Raw genomic sequence first — 19,674 nt, 5'->3', positions numbered from 1 at the left:
TGTATCACAAAGATATGTTGAGACTCATGTACTGGATAATTCTCTAGACTTTATTGCTAAGAGAAGCCTAGTGAATTGTGTAGGTCAAATTTGGCCTCAAATAGGTAACTAATTTTGATGTCAAGTCAAATCTCCCATAAAGAGACTTAAAAAAAATTGAGAATAAAGAATAGAGTTACAGCTGAATGATGACATGCTTATAATCCTAGCTACTTAGGAGGCTAAGATCTGCAGATCACGGTTCAAAGCCAGTCCAGGCAGAAAAGTTTGTGTGACCCTTATCTCCAACTAACCACCAAAAAGCCAGAAATGGAGGTGTGACTGAAGTGGTAGAGCACTAGCTTTGAGCACAAAAGCTCTGAGACAGCCCAGTACCTGAGTTGAATTCCCAGGACTGACAATAAACAAACAAACCCAGATAGGATTATACTCTGACACATACATGCACAGACCTGATGGCCTGTGGTAAGAACAACGCAGGTTTGAGGGTTTTATTAGGTCAGAAAAATCTATGCCAATTATTATGAAAGAAGGTTCTTTAACAGTTTGAGTATTTGAAGGAGTGGATGAGCTCTGAGTGGTGAACTGTGGAGGTGCCCAAGTCAGGCTAGGGATAAAATTACTGTCGCTTGGAAAGTACAGGTAGTTCTAAAGATAGGGTAGGCTGTCTCAGATGACATTGGTCCTCTGGGCATTTCCCCATCTTTCCCATGGCCACTTAACTCTGTTTTTGTGGTCTGTGATGTGAATAACTCCATTTTGTGTAGTGAGTTTTCACATTATATTTTGTAGTGTCACTCTGAGGTTATTCAGATAAAGATGCCTTCTTCTCTTAATGGCAGGAGACTATTCTGTGGTGTCAGTTTTTGATGTGGTGGCCAAAAGGTGATATTATCTACCGAGAGCTTCTGAGCTAAGCAGGGGAGGAGGAAGCTATGTTGTATGAGCATTTCCAGTGAAGTAATTGCCTCGGGAAGGCTTGTGTGGGTAGATAAGGGAGTAGGAAGGATGACAGACATAATAGCACTCTTCACACATCTAGAGGATGATCATGTAGAATAGAAATTAATCTATGCTTCTTAGCAGACGGGTGAATTGGTGAGTTTTGTTCCAGATGAGGATTCATTTTGTCAGCAATGATTACTTATTTTCTTGTGAGCCAGTCAGATTTCCATCCCTGTTAATGTCTCCCAAGGCCACCAGTTAGGTGCATTATGTGGGTTGTGAAATTGGATGGAGAGTATTATTTGAAAACTAAATATTCAGATTCTGTGAATAGCTTCCTCTAAAAAAATTTGCTGCTAGCTATGTGCAAATGATAAATGCCTGTAATCCTAGTTACTTGGGAGATGGAAATTGAGAGGATTGTGGTTCAAGGCCAGCTCAGGCAAAACATTTGAAAGACCCCCATCTCAGCTAATAAGTGGACATGATGGTGTATGCCTGTCATTCTATCTATAACCGGATAGAATCACAGTTAAGGCCAACCTGGGTAAAAAGCAAGACTCTATATAAAAAATAACTGGAATCAAAAGAATAGGTGTGGCCCCAGCAGTAGAGAGCCTGCCTAGGGAAGAAGAAGCCCTGAATTCAAATTCCAATACTTCCAAAAAAATCTATACATTACTTGTTTGCATTTTGTATGGAAGAGAAGGGGAAAAGAGAAAAAAGAAATGGGACTGTGGTTGAGTGAAATAGAGGTATTATATAGCATTACAGTGTAGCAGTCTTTCATAAATAACCCCTATCCTTACTTAATGTAAATATCCTAATTGGTCTTGTCAGATACAAATAAAAACATCCAAACAAATTGGAAGCAATCACTTCTTCAGACTCCCTTTGTATGCTATCTGATCTTCTCATATAGGATTGACTAAGTCATACACCACTTGTTAGGTACATTTCTCATTTCTGCTCGTAAAGAAGGTATTAGCTCAGTGAGGGCAGGGACTTATTTTTGTTTTCTGACAAGATCTAAGAGTACCTAACAAAAAATAGGTACTAAGTAAGTATTCCTTATATTGAGCTGAATTTATCTTTATCTCTATTAAGATACTGTAGAGGATTTCCATGGCAAAGTACTGAGGCCATAGTTTTTATAAATGAAATTTGGATACATAGAGCTTAACTTTTAAAATTTAAATTTTTTTTTTGCCAGTCCTGAGGCTTGGACTCAGGGCTTGAGCACTGTCCCTGGCTTCTTTTTGCTCAAGGCTAGCACTCTGCCACTTGAGCCACAGCGCCACTTCTGGCCATTTTCTGTATATGTGGTGCTGGGGAATTGAACCCAGGGCCTCATGTATACGAGGCAAGCTCTCTTGCCACTAGGCCATATCCCCAGCCCCGAGCTTAACTTTAATACAGGTTAGAAGTAACACCAGGAAAGTGCATTTTGTTTGGGGAGTTTGGGTGAGAGAGAGATGAGTAAGACAAATCTCAAATAGAGAGGTTGTCAATCTCCTGAACCTTGAAAATGGGTTTGAAGCTAGAGTCAGGTTTGAAGTGCACATTTCAGCCAGGAGGAAGTTATATGGGCAAAAGTACCAAATGGGGGAAGTTTAAGACCCACCTCAGGTCACTGACCAGCTCACTGAGGCTGGAATGGTTGGAGGTTTTGATGGAAGGGTATAATATAGTCAGTGTATTGAATGGGAGAGGCAATGATGGATTTGAGAGATAGCACATAGTGTTGAGGGGTAAGAAAAGTGGCATTACCAAAGGCTCTTGTTTGGGTGAGTGGGTGGTAGTGTTATTGGAAGTGGGAGTTAAGAGGAAAAAGTGAGGAGGACAAGTAGTGTAGTTTGGGCTATGGGCAGTTGTGGCTATCTCTCTCTTTCCTCCCTTTTTCTCCTTTGTGCTGGTCCTGCAGCTTCAACTCAGGGACAGGGCGCTTTTGTGACCAAGGCTAACATTCTACCACTTTGAGACACAGCTTCACTTCTGGCTTTTAGGTGGTTAATTGGAGATGAGAGTCTCACAGACTTTCCTTCCAGGGCTGACTTTGAACAAACATGTTCAGACTTCAGCCTGCTAAGTAGGTGGGATTTCAGGTATGAACCACTGGCATCTGGCTCCAGATCTCTAGTCAAAGAAATAGGAGTGTGGATGGGCAGAAGCTGCTGTGCATCTAGCAGCAGCAGCATTGGGAGCAAGTAGGCCATGGATGGGTGAGTAAGGAAGTGAGGGTTGAATTAGATTGAAGAATAATTGTGTTCAAAATAGTGGCAACAACAAGTAGAAACTGCTTGTACATACACAGATGTGTGTGCATGTTCTGTCCTGAGGCTTATCCCTTAGTTTTTTTTGCTCAATCTGATGCTTTACCACTTCAGCTACTTTTGGCTTGTTGGCAGTTAATTGGAGATGAATCCCGTGAACTTTTCTGTCTGAGCTGGCTTCAAGCTGTAATCCTCAGATCTCAGCTTTCTGAGTAGCTAGGATTATAAGTGTGCACCACTGGCATCTTACCCATCCATGAAATTTTGAGAAGAGAAGGAAAGCTAGATATAGCAGTAATTGATGGAGAGAGAGGGACAAAGATGACTATAAGTTTGTAGGGTAAAGATATGAATTCAGAGGAGAAGGAAGGTTGACTGAAGCAGGAATGGAAGACTTGGTTATAAAGTCCTCAAAGAGTCACACTAAATGTACAGTTTGGCCTTACAGTGAGTAACGTATTAAAATGGCTATTCACTATTATTTATTTTTGGTGGTGCGGGTGATCATTACGAATCTAAGTGGCCTCTACCACCAAACTGTGTTTCAGCACCTAGGAGCAGTTAAAAGTTTTGTGAGATAGAAAGTGGATGGAGCTTGTATAGATATACTTTTTCTTTTCTTTTTTTCTGCTTGAGGCTCTTACACCTTGGATGTATAGTAATAGCCACATCTTTTTTTCACAGGTGGCAGCAGTTGCGCTTTCCTCCTTGATTCATGCTTTGGATGAATTAGACATGGTGGCCATAATTCGATATGCTTATGGCAAAAAAACTAACCCTCAAGTTGGCGTGGCTTTTCCTCTTATTAAAGAAGCATATGAGGTAAAACCCACATGTCTTTTTATTCATATTTTCTTTTCATTCCTTACACTGTTCAGAACAGTGCTTCTGAAGCATTAACATATATAGAAATTATTTGAGGATCTTGTTAAAATGGAGATTCTAATTCTGTAGGTCCAAGGTTGGGCCTAGGTTCTGCATTTCTTGCAAGCTCTCAGGTAATGCTGGTACTACTGGTTTGTGCACCAGGCTTTCATGTTGTATAGAAACAGCAAGAATTATGAATATATTTACAGAACTGGGCACTGGTGGCTCACACCTGTAAATCCTAGATCCTCAATAGACAGATCTGAGTATCACAGTTTGAAGCCAACCTGGGCAGACAAATACAGTGACTCCTACCTCTTCCAATAAGCAGCAGAAGCTAAAACTAGAAGTGTAGCTCAAGTGGTGGAACACCAGTTATGAGCAAAAAAAGCTAAGCAAGAGCCTCAGGCCCTGAGTTCAAGCCCCAGTACCAGTATGCATAAGTAAAGTTTGTTTTTTTAAATTAAATCCATACAAGTGGGAAAATAAATCACCTCCATTTTAACAAGTAAAGACTATAAGTAAAGGTTGAGGATGTGATTCTCTTGTGAACCTTATGAAATTCAGTTTAGTAGGAAATTCTCTGTTTCCTCTAGGGAGGAAAAAGGGAAAGAGAGTGATAGAGGATGGATGACTCTCATTATGCATACGTGTGCATACATTGTATGCATATATCATCACATAAAATCTAATCCCCTCTTATTGATGCAGATAAAAAATGTTGGGGAGGAATAACAAAGATGATAATTTATTTTTTTTTTGTGATTTCCTGTTTCTCAGAGAACTTAGTATGGTAGAAATATAAAAGAGAAGGCAGATTTCTTGACTTCCAGGTTAGCTATCCAGGCACCCTGATTTTTCTCATTTGTTCTACTTGGTCATGCATTTTTACAGTTAGAATTCAGTAGTCTTCTTTGAAGCATTTCTTTTATGTTTCCTTTATACTGCTTGAACTTGTATAAAGTCAGTATAGAAGTCAAAACACTTTTCATGTGCCAGATTTTAAAGTATTTCTGTTGTGCCACTTTTACAGCATTTGGGAACTTAAAATTTTTTTTTTATTATTACAAAGGTGATATACAGAGAGGTTACAGTTACATAAGTCAGGTAAAGAGTACATTTCTTTTTAGACAATGTTATACCCCTTCCCTCACTTGCCCAGTTTTTCCCTCTTGTCCCCATCCAGAAGTTGTATAGCTCATTTTCAACACAGTGTCTAATGGATACCACTGTTGCATTTGTTCACTCTTTGGCTCCCTATTTTGGTGCCCCCTTTTGCCCTTCCAAAGACAGATAAATGAACAAACAAGACAAAAGAAAATAAAAACAATGACAAAGAAAAAAACCCCTTTCCATTGCCTGCAGTACATTTCAACAAATACTATTTTATATAATCGGAGGCACATAAGCATTGTGCCTTTGTGTTGGGACCTTTTTAAAAAAATATATTTTCCCATTAATTTGATTGCTTCTGCTCTTATCTCTTCTTTCTCATTAGTGTTTAGTGTATGTGCAGCTGCCTTTCATGGAAGACTTGCGGCAGTACATGTTTTCATCACTGAAAAATAATAAGAAATGTACTCCTTCAGGTGAGTTTATTCCCATGAAACTCTCTAATGACTCAAAATGCAGCCTGACCTTGGGAAAGTGCCTGGCTGCCAACATTGAAGGAGGCCAGGATTGTATAGGATGGAATCAGTTAGATTCCTGCCACACACTCACATAATAATGATGGTAGTTCACCAGATATTTTTCAAGTAGTGGGGTTAGGTTTCCCCTAAACGGTCCACATAGTGTCGTGTTTCACTTCTGACTTTGAGGTTGTATCAGGGAGCAGCTTGCTGGTGCTGAATGTCTGTTCCGTAGTTGTGAGCAGAAAATTTGCCCCTATTGAAGTGAATTAGTGTGTGGCATTAAACCTGCATTTTTAGTATCCTGCATAGAATCAGTTATATCTATGAAATGAAAGTGACAGTGCTAAGGTTTAACTTTCCTCTTTGCCCTTCCTTTGTAATTAACAACAATCGTCAGGATCTCATTGTTACTTATTTCCAGCTTTCAACAATTACTTTGAGTTTGATGAGAAAACTTTTTAAGCATCTGACTGCAGAGTTATTCTTACAGTCTCAGTTCCAATCTTCCAGAGAGCTCATTGTTTAAGAAGGTTGTAATGAAATTTAGTTGGGGCAGAACCTAGAGAACATCTGGGAAAAAAAATCAACAGATGATGATGAAGGTATTAGTTGACAAATTCATACAATTTGTGTCAGTGTAGGATTAGGGAATGAGGTGAGTGTTGAACATAGATTCTCCAGTGTCTTGGTTTTTTGTTTTTTGTTTTTTTGGCCAGTCCTGGGCCTTGAACTCAGGGCCTGAGCACCATCCCTGGCTTATTCCGGCTCAAGGCTAGCACTCTGCCACCTGAGCCACAGCGCCCCTTCTGGCCGTTTTCCATATATGTGGTGCTGGGGAATGGAACCGAGAGCTTCATGTGTAAGAGGCAAGCACTCTTGCCACTACGCCATATTCCCAGCCCCCAGTGTCTTGTTTTGGTTAGACCTCTCAGTAGAAGATTACTATAAAAAGGCCAAGAATCAAGTAGGTCTCTAGTGCTGGTATCTACCTTCTGTCTAGAGACAGGGAAAGAAGGAAGAAGCAAGAAGGAGCCTGAATGTGTCATTGCTATTGTGTTACAATATGGCTCTGCCTCTTTTTTTTTTTTTTTGCCAGTTGTGGGGCTTGAACTCAGGGCCTAAGCACTGTCCTTGGCTTCTTTTTGCTCAAGGCTAGGCTACCACTTGAGCCACAGCACCACTTCTTTTCTTTTCTTTTCTTTTTTCTTTCTTTTTTTTTTTTGCCAGTCCTGAGCCTTGAACTCAGGGCCTGAGCACTGTCCCTGGCTTCCTTTTGCTCAAGGCTAGCACTCTGCCACTTGAGCCAGAGTGCCGCTTCTGGCCATTTTCTATGCATGTAGTGCTGAGGAATTGAACCTAGGGCTTCATGTACTTTACCACTAGGCCATATTCCCAGCCCAGCTCTGCCTCTTGATGGTTTTAACTTTCAATGAGGGATATTCTAAAGAGAATGTTTTTGAGAAATTATCTTATAAATCACCCAGAACCTAAAACACTAGATATCTTTTAATCCATTGATCTGATTTCTGCGACTTAACATAAGTCTGTTAACATTTTCTGTAGGGTTTGCAGTGCCAATGATCTTGCGTGAGGCTAACTAGTGGTAGTAGCTGGTAGTTCACAGAATAGTCTTATGTTAGTTCCGGCTCTTAACTATTACCAGTAGACAATGGACTGATGACACTAAGAGGATAATGGCTATGCCATTGCTTAAAACCTTCCCTGGAAAGTTAACACACAGGAATGCAGTGTCTCATGATAAGTGTCTATACTCTTTCATATCTGAAAAAGATGAAGAGTAGAAGAATAAAGTACTTTTACAGAATTGTTTACCTTTACAAGTAATTAAATCTAAAGTCAGTGTTTTAGCTCAACAACTGAACTGTTCTGAATCAGCAGGGTGAAAGTTGCCTGTGGTTAGAAGCACTTTGGAGAAGAGTTACCTTTCACTCACATTGCTTTGGGCTGTGCCATTTGTTGACTTGATAGATTTTTTTTTTTTTACTAAGGAGCACTTGCTTTTTCTGTTAGGCATTCAGTGAGACATAAAGAAGAGTAGTTGTCATGTTTTTGCCATCAAGGCACTTTAGAGTTTGAATGGAGTGGGGCTAAGACATGTTCTCAGGTATGTGTATAGGCATAGTGTCATGTGCCTAGTGTCATGATACTTTGTAGGAAGAAAGAGCTGACTGACAAGATTATAAAGAAATTCACTTACTCTGTTCTAAATAGTATCTTCTTGTGAAGGTGTTGCACTCTGATAAAAAGTTCAATTAAGTTTTTAGAGAGCTTATGCTTCACTAGTAGCAAGTTTATTCTTTTATAATAGTTTCCTGTCTTGCTACTTAAAAATATTAGCTCATTTGTATGATGTAGTTTATTTTTCTAGAACAAATTCTTTTTGCTTTTGTTATGATACTCTTGCCAAAGGTTCACTGAGGAGTGAATTTAGAAAGACCTAAGAAGTCAACTACTCTAAATTGCTCTTTTCACAAATAAGAACACCGAAACTCAGCTTAAGTTCTTATATAACTAGAGAATATTTGTGGCATAGCCAGTACTATTTAACCTGCCAATATTCTTGTGAGATTTATAAATGGGAAACATTTCTTTTTCATGGAGAGTAATGGAATGATAATTTTTTCCTTTCTGCTTTTGTTTAAGAGGCACAGTTGAGTGCTGTTGACGAGCTGATTGACTCTATGAGTTTGATTAAGAAAGATGAGGAAGAAGATACCATTGAAGACTTGTTTCAAACTACTAAAATCCCAAATCCTGAATTTCAGAGGTTATTCCAGGTAAGAGAGGAAAATGAGACAATCATATTTCTTTTAAATAAAGCAAAGCTAAGTGCGAAGCTGTGGTCATGACTAGTTCCTTTGGGGGCCCTGTTGATCTATTTAATAGAAGAATAATTTTCTTTCCCTACTGAAAAAGCAAAAAATGCAAAAGTAAAATTGAATCATTTTTCACTTAGAAGGATCTCAGTTCAATTCAGCCTGGGCAGCAAAGTTCACAAGACTCCTTCTCAACTGAAGTTAGGTGAAGTAGTACCTGCCTATAATCCCAGCTATGATACGAAGCCTACACTAGGCAGATGACAGCCCAAGCGCACACCTGGTCAGGAAGAACCTATCAAAAAATCACCATACTGGAAAGGGCTAATGTAGGCTTTGACTCAATAGCAGAGTGCCTTCCTAGCAAGCTGAGGCTCTGAGTTCAAACCTCAGTATCACATACACAAAAAAGAATCTTTCATAGGTTATAGCTGTGAAATGATTCAAGAATAACTAAAATGGAGAAAAATATAAAATGTTTCTTGATCTTAGGCCAGAGAAACTAGAAGGTAGGAATTGGATTAAAGAACACTAGAGGAGTTGACAAGAAAGCTTATTTATGTCAAGGAAAGGAAGGGACAGACCAGGGTTGAAGGGGAAGGGATATTTTGCTCCTAAGTTAAGGTAATGTCTGCAGGACATTGACTTCTCTGACACCAAATGGAGCATGGCTTTTCAGCCTTAGTGGGCAGATGTGTGATGGGGTAATAAGCAGGCATGGTCCCTTTGACTTACAAAACATCCTTAACTGACCGAAGTTAGGGGATCCCCATAAGGGATCCTCTGCTCAGAAGAGGCTGCTGATTCTCTTGATGACTGAAAAAAAACTTTGGTGCTGAAATGAGAAATAGGAAGTTTAAAGGCCAGGTCAGTGAATAATTTATTACTCTTAGCATAATCAATTCTAAGTGACTGATTAAAAAACAATCAAAAACCCCCAACCAAACCAGTTCTTAGCTGGGTACTTGGTGGCTCATGTGTGTAATCTTAGCTGCTTGGAAGGCTGAGATCAGGAGCATTGTGATTGGCATCTAGGCTGGCCAAAACTAATAGCTCAAACCTGTAGCTCAAACTAATAGCTGGGTACAGAAGCACATGCCTATCATTCCAGCTGTATGAAAGTATGAGATAGGGATGATTGCAGTCTCAGGCTAGTCAACGGAGAAAAGGTTGTGAGACTTCATGTCAGTGAAAAGAAGCGAGGCATGGTGGAGTGTGCCTCTCATCCCAACTATGATGGGAAACCTAGAATAGGAGAGTTGAGGTCCAGGTGTACATCTGGACAGGAAGGAAGACCCTATCTCAAAAACAACTAGTGCAGAAAAAGGGCTGGGGAATGGCTCAGTGGTTAAAAAAAAAAAAAATCTGCCTAGCAAGTGTGAGGCCCTGAGTTCAAATCTTAGTACTGAAAAAAATAGTCCTTTGGTGAGTTTGAGGGATGTAAGATCTGAAGGCTGTATCATTTACAAGTAATGGAGGGTCAGAGCAGTGGGAAAGCTTTCCAACATGCCTACGTGGTACATTGATCTAGGGTGCAGTCTACTTAGGTTCAATAAATGTGGGTTGAATAACAAATAGGAGCAAGTCATAAACCAAGGCTTTTTATTTTCAAAGATGTGAGCACCAATATCTTTAGTTTTTATAGCATAGTCAAGATTTTGTTTTTTGGGTGGGGAAGAATTTTGTTTTGTTTTTTAATGTAGTTGCAATGTATTTTAATATTATTAATTATCATTCTTTTTCACTCCATGATACTTATTCATCCTTTTGTTTTATTTATTCATTAATTACTTCATTCATTTGCTGGCATCCAGCCATAAACTCAAGGCCTCAGGCCCTCATTCGACTTTTCCATAAATGGCTGGAGCCCTACCACTTCTACTTCTGACTTTTTGTTGGCTAATTGGAAATAAGAGTCTTGGAGATTTTTCTGCCTGGATTGGCTCAGAGTCACCGTTTTCAGATCCCAGTCTCTGGAGTAGCTAGCATTATAGATGTGAGCTATTGCCACCTGTCCCTCAGTCTCTTTTTGTTCTGTTTTTTGGTTGTTGTTGTTGTTGTTGTTGCTTATTTTTTGTTTTGTGCCAATCCTATGGCTTGAATTCAGGGCCTCGGTGCTGCTCCTGAGCTTTTGTGCTCAAGGCTAGCATTCTATTACTTTAGCCACAGCTCCACTTCCAGCTTTTTAAGCAGTAAATTGATCGTTAGTCTTCCTGTCTTTCCTGCCTGGACTGGTCTCAAACTGTGATTCTCAGATTTCAGCCTCCTAAGTAGCTAGGATTACAGGCATGAACCACCTGTAGTTGATCCTCAGTAGTTTTGTTTTTTTTCTTTTTCAGATTTTTATTATCAAACTGATGTACAGAGAGGTTACAGTTTCATACATTAGGCATTAGATACATTTCTTGTACTGTTTGTTACCTTGTCCCTCATACCTCCCTCCCTTCTCCCGCTTTCCCTTTCCCCCCCTGAGGTGTTCAGTTCACTTACACCAAACAGTTTTGCAAGTATTGCTTTTGTAGTTGTTTGTCTTTTTTTACCCTGTGTCTCTCAATTTTGGTATTCCCTTTCAATTTCCTACTTCTAATACCAGTATACACGGTTTCCAATATACTCAGATAAGATTACAGAGATAGTGTAGGTACAACCACAGGAAGCTGATACAAGAACATCATCAATAATAGAAGCTACAGATACAGTTGGGACGTTGAAAGTAGTTACAACTGTGATATAACAATCGTTTCCATAACATCGTTTCCATAGCATCATCTTATGTGTTCATAAGGGTATAGCTAATGGGCTCTTGTGATGCTCTGCTATGACTTGCCTAAACCTGTACTAATTATTCCCAATAAGGGAGACCATAGAGTCCATGTTTCTTTGGGTCTGGCTCACTTCACTTAGTATAATTTTTTCCAAGTCCTTCCATTTCCTTACAAATGGGACAATGTTATTCTTTCTGATAGAGGCATAAAATTCCATTGTGTATATGTACCACATTTTCCTGATCCATTCGTCTACTGAGGGGCATCTGGGTTGGTTCCAGATTCTAGCTATGACAAATTGTGCTGTGATGAACATTGTTGTGCTGGTGGCATTAGTATGATTTTGTGTGTGGTCTTTTGGATAGATACCCAAAAGTGGGGCTGCTGGGTCACAGGGGAGTTCTATATTTAGCCTTCTGAGGAATCTCCATACTGCTTGCCAGAGTGGCTGAACCAGTTTACATTCCCTCCAACAATGAAGTAGCGTTCCCTTTTGGCCACATCCCCTCCAACAATTGTTATTGTTAGTTTTCTTGATATATGACATTCTTACTGGGGGTGAGATAGAATCTCAATGTTGTTTTGATTTGCATTTCTTTTATGACCAGTGATGTAGAGCACTTTTTCATATGTCTCTTGGCCATTCTCATTTCCTCATCAGAGTAGTCTCTTTGTAAGTCTTTAGCCCACTTGATGAGGGGGCTATTGGTTCTTTGCGGTTTTGTTTTGGAGGAAGGTAATTTTTTTTTTTTTTTTTTTTTTTTTTTTGGCCAGTCCTGGGGCTTGGACTCAGGGCCTGAGCACTGTCCCTGGCTTCTTCTTGCTCAAGGCTAGCACTCTGCCACTTGAGCCACAGTGCCACTTCTGGCCATTTTCTGTATATGTGGTGCTGGGGAATCGAACCCAGGGCCTCATGTATATGAGGCAAGCACTCTTGCCACTAGGCCATATCCCCAGCTCTCCTCAGTAGTTTTTTTTTTTTTTTTTGGCCAGTCCTGGGCCTTGGACTCAGGGCCTGAGCACTGTCCCTGGCTTCTTCCCGCTCAAGGCTAGCACTCTGCCACTTGAGCCACAGCGCCGCTTCTGGCCGTTTTCTGTATATGTGGTGCTGGGGAATCGAACCTAGGGCCTCGTGTATCCGAGGCAGGCACTCTTGCCACTAGGCTATATCCCCAGCCCTCCTCAGTAGTTTTTAATATGGCTTGTCTAGGTAAACAATGTGTGCAGATTATATATTTTCAATAAGGGGTGTATAAACTGAGTCTACTTCTTAAAAAACATCTTTTTTTGTGGTAATGGGAGTTTGAACTTGGGGTCCTGTGCTTGGCACACTACTTCTGAGACATGCATCTAGCCCTCTTCAAAACCACTATTTGTTTTTTTTAAAATTTTATTGTCAAGGTGATGTACAGAGGGGTTACAGTTATATAAGGTATGGAGTACATTTCTTGTCATATTTGTTATACCCTCCCTTGTTTATTTTTCCTTTCTCTAGCTCAGATAAACATATATACAATATCCAGTGTGCCAAAATCATATACAGTGACCACAGGGAGTATGCCATAGGAAATTCACCTAGTACAGTAAACATAATGACAACAGTAAAATCCTCCTGTTACTATCTCTTGGAGTTCATTAAAAAAGTTTATACATATATATTTATTTGTATAATTATATATTAATACATATTTATATATACATATAGAGTTATTCCGCAATAAAGAAGAATGAAATTACATCATTTGCAGGAAATGGAGCTGGAGATCATCATGTGAAGTGACATCAGTTAGACTCAGAAAGATGGACATTACACATTTTCTGTCATATGGGGAATCTAGATTTAGAAGATGTGGCTGAACAGTGTAATCCTAGCTACTTGGTTGGCAGAGATCAGAAGGACTATGGTTCAAGGTCTCCTCAAGCATAAACTCTGTAGATTCTCTCTCAATCCATAGTTGGACACAGTCACCCATGCCTGTCAACCTAGCTATATGGGAAATGGAAATAGGTAAACAGAGGTCCAGGCTATCCTACATATAAAATCAAGACCCTATTTGAAAAATGACAAAGCCCATAAGGGCTGGAGGCATGGTTCAAGTGGTAGAGCACCTACCTAGCAAGTGCAGTGCCCTGAGTTCAAACAACACTATCACCAGAAAAAAAAAAACATTAAGACATGAAAGTAAAAGGGAGCCTATGAAAAAGAAAGGGAGCAATGGGAAGGGAGAGTGAATATGATAAATTACAATATATATAGATAGGTATGAGTGTGTGTGTGTGTGTGTGTGTGTGTGTGTGTGTGTGTGTGTGTAATCCTAGCTGATCAAGAGACTGAGATTTGAGGATCCTGGTTTGAAGCCAGCCTGGGCAAAAGAAGTCCATGAGAGTCTTACCTCCAATTAACCACCTAAAGGCCTAAAGTTGAGCTGTGGCTCAAGGGGTTGAACTCCAACCTTGAACAAGAAAGCTAAAGGCTAATGCCAAGGCCCTGATGAGTTCAAGCCCCAGGACCAGCACACACACACACACACAAACACACACACACACACACACACACACACACACACACACACACACACGGAACCCCATTATTTTGTTCAATGAGAAAATAAGTTGGGGAAGAAGAAAAAGAATGTGTCACTTGGTTAGAGGAAGCAGGGATAATTCAAGCCTCCACAACATAAAAGCAGACTTTTAACTTGGGGTCTGCAGCACAGGGCACAGATGAGCAGATTCAAGGGAAGGGAGCCAGGATTCAGCCTCCTACCTCCTCTGGGTCTCATTCCTGGCTCTGCCCGCTCACCTTGACAGAACCACGGGCTGGGGACCTGGCCGCTCCTGTTCCCTCCCAGGTGAGCTCTGAGCTCTAGAGGTGGACCAGGCTTGGGGTTTGTTGAAAGTCTCTGATCAACAGGCCAGACCCCTGTTTTCGGGCCTCACGTGACATATCAAGTAAGATCTCTTATAAGGGCATTGGAGTTCATTTTGCTTAGCCTCATCTTATATAATCATATGTATATAGCTGTTGAGCTATTGTGATCCTCTGATAGACCTATCCTAGACATTTTTATGTTTATTTAGTAATTGCTTGGTTTTAGAGACATGATATAAAGTCGCTGACCCAAACCTGTGGAAATACCATTTGAAAAGAAGTTTGTTATTTTGCAGACACAATCTCTACTGTTCCTACCCCCCAATAGCCACATATCAGGGAGACCATGTGCCTTTGTTCTCTGTGTTCTAGGCTTGTCTCGTTCAACATTATTTGTTCAAGATCTGACCATTTCCCTGCGAATGCCATTATTTTATCATTTCTAATTGCGGTGTAGAATTTCATTGTGTACAGGTACCACATTTTTTTGGATCCATTCATCTGTAGTGGGGCATCTGGGTTGTTTCCATATATTGGCTATTGTGAATTGTGCAGCGATAAACATGGATGTGCAGGTGTCTTTATGGTGTCCTGGATCCTGTTGTTTACGACAGATGCCTAGGAGTGGTATGGCTGGGTCATAGGGTATGTCTATGCTGAGTTTTCTGAGGAACCTCCATACTGTTCTCCAGAGTGGTTGTACTAGTTTACACTACCACCAGTAGTGGAGAAGGGTTCCTCTTTCTCTGCATCCCCTCCAGCATTTGTTGTTGCCTGAGTTCAGAGTGTAGGTCATTCTAACTAGGGTGAGGTGGTATCTCAGGGTTGTTTTTATTTGCATTTCCTTTACTGCCAGGGATGTTGAACAGTTCCTCATATGTTTCTTTGCCATTTTTATTTCTTCTCCTGTGAAGTCTCTCTTTAGCTCCCTTACCCATTTAATAATTGGTTTACTGGGCTCGGAGGGAGTTAGTTTCTTGAGTTCTCTGTAGATGATGGATATTAGGCCTTTGTCTGTTGCTTTGCTGATGAAGATCTTTTCCCATATGGTTGGCTGTCTTTCTAGTTTAGTGGTTATGTCTTTAGCTGTGCAGAAACTTTTTTTTTTTTGGCCAGTCCTGGGCCTTGGACTCAGGGCCTGAGTACCATCCCTGGCTTCTTCCCGCTCAAGGCTAGCACTCTGCCACCTGAGCCACAGCGCCCCTTCTGGCCGTTTTCCATATATGTGGTGCTGGGGAATCGAACCGAGAGCTTCATGTGTAGGAGGCAAGCACTCTTGCCACTAGGCCATATTCCCAGCCCCATGTACAGAAACTTTTTCTTTTGTAGTAGTCCCATTTGTCGCCCTATCTGAAAAATTAATATTTGTAAACATAAGACCCTGAGTTCAGATTCCAAAACCAAACTACACCAAAGGGTCAAATACTTAATGAGCACTAACAGTGCAGAATGTGCTAAAGATTTTACAAGCTTACTACTTTCAAGGATCCCTCTAGAGGAGGAAGGGGTAGAGAGTAGTTGGAGGTTGTGTCTCAGGTGGTAGAGTGCCTAGCAAGTGTGAGGCCTTGAGTTCGTATTCCAACACTACCCTCCCCCACCCCAAAGAAAAAGCCAATAGATACAGCAGTGATAGGGAAACACCACGGAATAAGAAGGAAAAGATATTTAAGTGGATGGCTTAAGGAGGGCTTCTCTGTGGAATTGACATTTAGACAGAGTTCTAAAAGAAAAGAAGGGAAGAGCTAGCCTCTAGCAAAAAAGTGGAAATGGAACTGTGGCTCAAGTGGTGGAGTACGAACCTTGAGCAAAAGGAGTACCCAGGCCCTGAGCTCAGGCCCCAGGACTGGCAGCCAAGAGCAAAAAAAAAGAAAAAAAAAACAACAAAATGAAACAAAACAGAAAAAAAACCTATAAATCTTTGATTGTTGATTTTTTTAATTCATTTTATTGTCTGAATGGATTTCCTGGAATTTTATACTGATAATCTGGAATATTTTCTAGTAGGAAACTAAGTAGGTTATATGTCCATTGGCTGTTCTAGCTCCTTTTGGAAAACAATGTGAATTGAATCATAGATAGAATATTAAAAAATATCTGAGGGTAAATCTGCAAGTTTGATAGCTGCTTATTTTTTAGGATTTTACTTCCTTTTCCCTCCACTGGCAATTTTTATTATTATTATTATTATTATTATTTAGTTGTACAAAGAGGTTATACTTCCATGTCCGGTTATGAGTACAGTGCTTCTTGGTCAATGTCATTCCTTCCACTGTTCTCGCCTATTTTCCCTCTCCTATCCCTACCCTCAAGTTATATAGTTTAGTTTTTACATAATGTACATTGGCTATAATGATTGTATTTGGTCACCCTTTAACCCTTCACTCATGTGCCCCTCCCCCCTTGTGCCCTCCCTCCAAAAATCATGCCTCAACTTTCTGGTATTCTCTATGGTTAACAGTACATTAGTACCTTAGTTGTTCAGATTTCCTAAGTAGAGATATTTTAATTAACCAAGGGAGAGCATTGTGAATTAAGGCTTATGCATGAGAAGACTACAGGTAGATTTAGAGGACTTGGGGTATTTTGCTTTCTCTTTTTGCTTTACATTGAAAAGGCTTGTTGATACTCAGTGGAAGTCAAATAATTAGGAAAAAAGAAAGCAGGAATCAGACTCTGAAATGAATGAGTATGCTTTAGAGAGGGAAGAGAGGCTGCTATATAGAAAGGGATGATGAAGGGAGCAAAACATGGAATTTCTAGAGAAAACTTGGCCTTCAATTCCTCCCCAAGGGTCTTCTGAATTTGTAGGACGTTGACTCTTGAATAATATTCACTATTAAGCGTATCTGTTTTTGGTGGTAGTGGTAGTGGTAGTGGTGGATTAAAACTTGTAGCTTACATTTTCTTCATTATAAATATAAGTAAAATATAAAATGGTAGTTTGAAATTATAGGAATTACTCAGCTCCTCCCCCTTTTTTCCTTTAAAATTACTAATGAATTGTTTAGAAAGGAGAATAGAACTTGGGTATAGATCAGTGGTAAAATTAATCTTTGACTCAGGAAAGAAACATAATCCAACTGCTTCTCATTTTTTCTTGATGGCATTTCATTGCTGTTAGAGTGTTTACTTTTCTGGCAGAAAAGTAAATTTACTTTGCTGCCAAGGCCTAGTTTATTAGACTGCAAGCAGTACAGGGAGCTGGGAAGTGTCTTGATGACCAGTTCTACTTATGTAAGGAGCAGAGAGCCTGCCTTAGCCTTGATCTGCCCCTACTCTTGGTGCTGCTTCCTTGTATACTTCTGTCAGTGATGAGAGCCCTGGGAAAGACATTCAGTCAGTATCTGTTATGTGCTTATATTATATGTCAAACATGATTTCTGTGCTTGAATTTAGCAGTAATCAAGACAAGATTTCTAATCTGAAAGAGCAAGATTAGATAATAAAAATTGATAAGATAATTTTAGGTAATAATAGATGCTGTCAGAATATAAAATAGAGCAAATGATAGAATATGAGTCGAGGGGATGCTTCATATATAGTGTCAGAAAGATTCTGAGGAGATGGTAATTGAACAAAGACAGGAGGGAAGGGAGAGGAGGAAGGGAAGGGAAGGGGAGGGAAGGGAAGGAAGGAAGGAAGGGAGGGAGGGAGGGAGGAAGGAAGGAAGGAAGGAAGGAAGGAAGGAAGGAAGGAAGGAAGGAAAGAAGGAAGGAAGGAAGGGCAGGCAAGTCAACTTTATTGAGGTCTCTGAAGAGGCAGAAGACAGAGATGGGTCATTAAGGCCATGAATAGGACACATGAATAAGTCTGGAAGGAAAAGTCCATCCTTCCTAGGTTGTGAGTGAAGGGTAGCAGGTACTCTGATCAGAGGCAATCAGGTGGTGTGTCCTGCAGGACTTCCCAGGACACGGTAAGAAGTTCTTTGGCAGAAGACTTTACCCACAGGAGACCAATGAGAAGGTGATTGGGTTGGGCAGGGCACTGCAAGAATGATAGCAGTGGAGATGGACAGAGATAGATGAATAGAGACATATTCCTACCCCATATTTCTGATAGGTTAGGAGTGTCTTTCAGAAACTTCCTTCTAGAACTCTCTGAGCATATACAACCCTCCTTTAGCCACCAGTTTCATCCACTACAGATTGACTTCTAAGATTAAGTGAAGGAGAAAGTGCTGTATTACTAGGTGAGGTAGAAGATTTAAAATGAAAAACTTCAAAATGGGTTGTACACATAAATGAACATGTTAAATTTAATCCCTCTTGTATAACTATTTGAAGATGATAATAAAGTGATGCAATTTTCAAGGACAAATAAAATGAAAAAGTTTTAATCTCAGATTTTCAGACATCTTTTGATTTAATTAATCAATTAATTTGCTGGTCCTGGGGCTTGAACTCAGGGCCTGGGTACTACCTCTGAGCTTCTTTGTGCTCAGGGCTAGCACTCTACCACTTGAGCCACAGTGCCACTTCCAGCTCTTTCTGAGTAGCTTGTTGGAGATAAGGGTCTCATAGACTTTTCTGCCTAGGCTGGCTTTGAACCATGATCCTCAGATCTCAGCCTCCTGAGTAGGTAGGATGATAGGCATGAGTCACCAGCACCCTGCTTGAGTTATGGTTTTTTAGGGAACTTTGTATATTCCCCCACATGGTTACAGCCACAGCTTCTTTCAGTAAGAAGAGGCGACCTTCTAGGAAGCCTACAGAAGTCATTGCTGCTGGGCTTGTGTCCGCTTAGACTTGGTTTTAGATTTGTCCTGCTAACAAATGTGGTTCTAGGCCAACCTGCCTTGTTATCTCTTGTTTATGGTACGAGTCACGAAACCCTTCCAAACTAAAGATGGAAGATCCCTGGCCAGAAAATAGAAAGTAGCCATATATAATATCTCCATCTGTGTTTTAAAATCCTTGTACTTTGCCAACAGTGTCTGCTGCACAGGGCTTTACATCCCCGGGATCCTCTGCCCCCGATTCAGCAGCATCTTTGGAATATGCTGGACCCTCCCACTGAAGTGACAGCGAAATGTCAGAGTTCTTTTTCTAAAATAAAGACTCTTTTCCCTCTCACTGAAGCCATCAAGAAAAAGGATCAAATAACTGCCCAGGACATTTTCCAAGACAAGTAAGTACTCAGTGTGATTGTACTTAAGACTTAAGGCAATTTTGGAGGTGCTTGGAATTCAAATGTCGCCAAGGAGTTTGTGGCATTTGCAAAGATGGCCAGAAGAAGCTTTTTGTTATCTGTCCTCGGCATGGAAGCACCAATTTCTCATGTTTGTCTATTATAGTCACAATTCATCTTTGCTGTTCACTTGAGATTTAGAACAACCTGGGTTGTTGACTTTGGAATGAGGAGTGAAACTCTTGGTGAGTTATATATAAGTAGTCTAAGCAAACTTTTAAAATATCTAAGGTGAAAAATTTCCCCTTTTAAAACAAGGAGCAGGGGATGAAGTGAGCAAGGTGAAGAGATCAT

General features: G+C 40.3%; 1 protein-coding gene across 3 annotated transcripts in view; it reads left to right on the top strand.

The window, feature by feature from the left end:
* Xrcc5 (X-ray repair cross complementing 5) overlaps positions 1 to 19,674 on the top strand; it is a 96,383-nt gene that overhangs the window by 25,978 nt on the left and 50,731 nt on the right. For all 3 annotated transcript variants that reach the window (XM_048344801.1, XM_048344800.1, XM_048344802.1), the window contains 4 exons: positions 3,903 to 4,040; positions 5,584 to 5,674; positions 8,384 to 8,517; positions 19,124 to 19,320. In XM_048344801.1, coding sequence (XP_048200758.1) covers positions 3,903 to 4,040; positions 5,584 to 5,674; positions 8,384 to 8,517; positions 19,124 to 19,320 — 560 coding nt within the window. The remainder of the gene's footprint in view (positions 1 to 3,902; positions 4,041 to 5,583; positions 5,675 to 8,383; positions 8,518 to 19,123; positions 19,321 to 19,674) is intronic.

Source organism: Perognathus longimembris, chromosome 4 (assembly GCF_023159225.1).
Source record: "Perognathus longimembris pacificus isolate PPM17 chromosome 4, ASM2315922v1, whole genome shotgun sequence".
In the NCBI taxonomy this organism is placed as follows: domain Eukaryota; kingdom Metazoa; phylum Chordata; class Mammalia; order Rodentia; family Heteromyidae; genus Perognathus; species Perognathus longimembris.
The sequence above is the reverse complement of the archived record's forward strand: the minus strand, read 5'-3'. Positions and strand labels throughout refer to the sequence as shown.